This window comes from Kryptolebias marmoratus, linkage group LG6 (genome assembly GCF_001649575.2).
Source record: "Kryptolebias marmoratus isolate JLee-2015 linkage group LG6, ASM164957v2, whole genome shotgun sequence".
In the NCBI taxonomy this organism is placed as follows: Eukaryota; Metazoa; Chordata; class Actinopteri; order Cyprinodontiformes; family Rivulidae; genus Kryptolebias; species Kryptolebias marmoratus.
This window is the reverse complement of record NC_051435.1, coordinates 7,228,886-7,231,000: the sequence shown is the minus strand read 5'-3', so window position 1 is coordinate 7,231,000 and position 2,115 is coordinate 7,228,886. Positions and strand designations below refer to the sequence as shown.

Below are 2,115 nucleotides of genomic sequence, written 5' to 3'. Positions count from 1 at the left end.
AACTCATTCAAATACAGAAATTTTGAGCTCTAAATTTGCATGGTAGTAGTTGACTGTAATCCCCAACACATATTTTGACTAATTAGTTTTTTATTAGCTTCAATTTAGTCAAATTTTAAAATTTGAATGTACAATTTGATGTGGTAGAAGGTTAAATTAATCCCTTATACATGCTCTGAGTGCTAACAAATGTCTAACTTTTTTAAAAATTCAAGATGGCTACAACAGCTACCTTGACAAAAGGCTATAACTCAGTCAGTAAAGCAACATATTTTCCTTTGATTAACTGTGTACAACAATTACATTTTACATGGGAACTAATGAAGTATGTTTTGCCTTTTTTTTATCACAGCTGCTGCAAAGGTCATCAAATTAAAATCATGAAGATGCCTGTTTGTGTCAGAACTCTCCTGAGTAGAAAAAAGAATGATGACGTCTGAAGCGAGGCAGCATTAAAGTCTCCTAATTCCCTCCCTCACCTTCACTTGTGATCTGTTTACAGCTCTGACCAAGAATGTAAACTTCAATGTAGAGCAGATGAATTGAAACTTGTTTTAACATAAAACTGCTGCAGGTTTGATCGGCTTTATCTGATGTTGTCTTTCATTGTATTTAAATGTATTTTGTTTACAGGTGTTGTTAAATGAAGCTAATGTTTTCTTAAGACAGAAATAAGAGTTTGTGTGGCAGCAGAACATCAGGAAACTGGGTTCTTGATGAGTGGAATGGAAAACAGCACGCTCCCTTTTTACTTTAACCTCACCATGTTTGTGAACATCGGACACTACCGCTTCATGGCCTTTACTTTTTGCGTTCTGCTCTACAGCTTCATTGTCTCGGCCAATCTGCTGCTGATTGTGGTGATCTCCCAGTACAGAACGCTGCACCAGCCCATGTATATGTTTGTTGCTTTGTTATCAGCCAACGCCCTGTATGGCTCGACTGGTTTCTTCCCCAGGTTTCTCATGGACCTGCTGTCTGATGCTCATTTGATCTCACATCCTGCTTGTTTCACTCAGATTTATGTCATTTACACGTACGCTTGCAATGAGCTGACCATTCTCAGTGTTATGGCTTATGATCGATACGTAGCTGTTTGTCATCCTTTACACTATCACAGTAAGATGACTTCTAAAACTGTCTTCATGTTGTCAGTGCTGGCTTGGATTTATCCGGCTTTCATTATAATTACAGTCATTTTCTTGTCTTCTCAGCTTCCTTTATGTGGTAACGAGATACAGAAAGTCTTCTGTGCCAACTGGAATGTGGTTAAATTATCCTGCATTAGCACCACTAAAAACAATATTTTGGGTATGATTTTTAGCATAACTACAACTTTTTTCCCACTTTCTTATGTCCTGTACACATATTTACGAATTGTTATCGTCTGCTGGAAGAAATCAGCCGAGTTTAAAAGTAAAGTGTTACAGAGCTGCCTGCCACACTTAGTTTCATTCATCATTTATTCCATCACAGTTTTTTGTGACGTCGCCCTGAGTCGATACCGTGTGGAAGATATAAATCTTTTTGTTGCTGTGGTTTTATCTTTGGAGTTTGTTGTTATTCCTCCTGTTCTGAATCCTCTTGTGTATGGGCTCAAGCTGCCAGATATTAGAAAACAAATTTTAGGATTGTTAATATGCAGTAAATGAAGATAATGTCAGATATAAATATATTTTGATATTTTGTCTGCAAAGTGTACAAAGAGAGGGATTTCTGATGTATAAAATCAGTTCCGGCAACTTTTTGTTCCCAGGAAACATTATGCAAGTTGAAAATAAAACGAAAAAATTATCTTTATGAAAATACTAAATGTTGATTATGGGAAAACAATAACTCTGGAAACAATGACAATTGAACTGATGAAAATGTGCAGCACCATCAATCTAAAAGTTGATTAGTGTCTGACTAAAAGTATTTTTTCCTGGTTAAATGTTAAAAGATACATTCCTAATACCAGTCAATACTTATCATGATTTTTTTTCTTAAAAGCAGGTGTTGTGCGTAGTGATGTCTGGATGATATTGTTTTGTCCCTTATACCAGTGTGAGTCAGATACCAAACACCAAATATCATTCTTATATTTTTTTAAAGCCCAGTTTTGCAGATTACAGG

The 2,115-nt window shown here is 35.9% G+C and overlaps 1 protein-coding gene across 1 annotated transcript; it reads left to right on the top strand.

Annotated features, from left to right (window-relative positions):
* The first annotated feature begins 725 nt into the window (after positions 1-725).
* LOC108238532 (olfactory receptor 6N2-like) lies at positions 726-1,909 on the top strand. The gene has a single exon (XM_017420668.3). The coding sequence runs from the start codon at positions 726-728 to the stop codon at positions 1,650-1,652; it is 927 nt and encodes a 308-aa protein (XP_017276157.2). The 3' UTR covers positions 1,653-1,909.
* Positions 1,910-2,115: the final 206 nt, after the last annotated feature.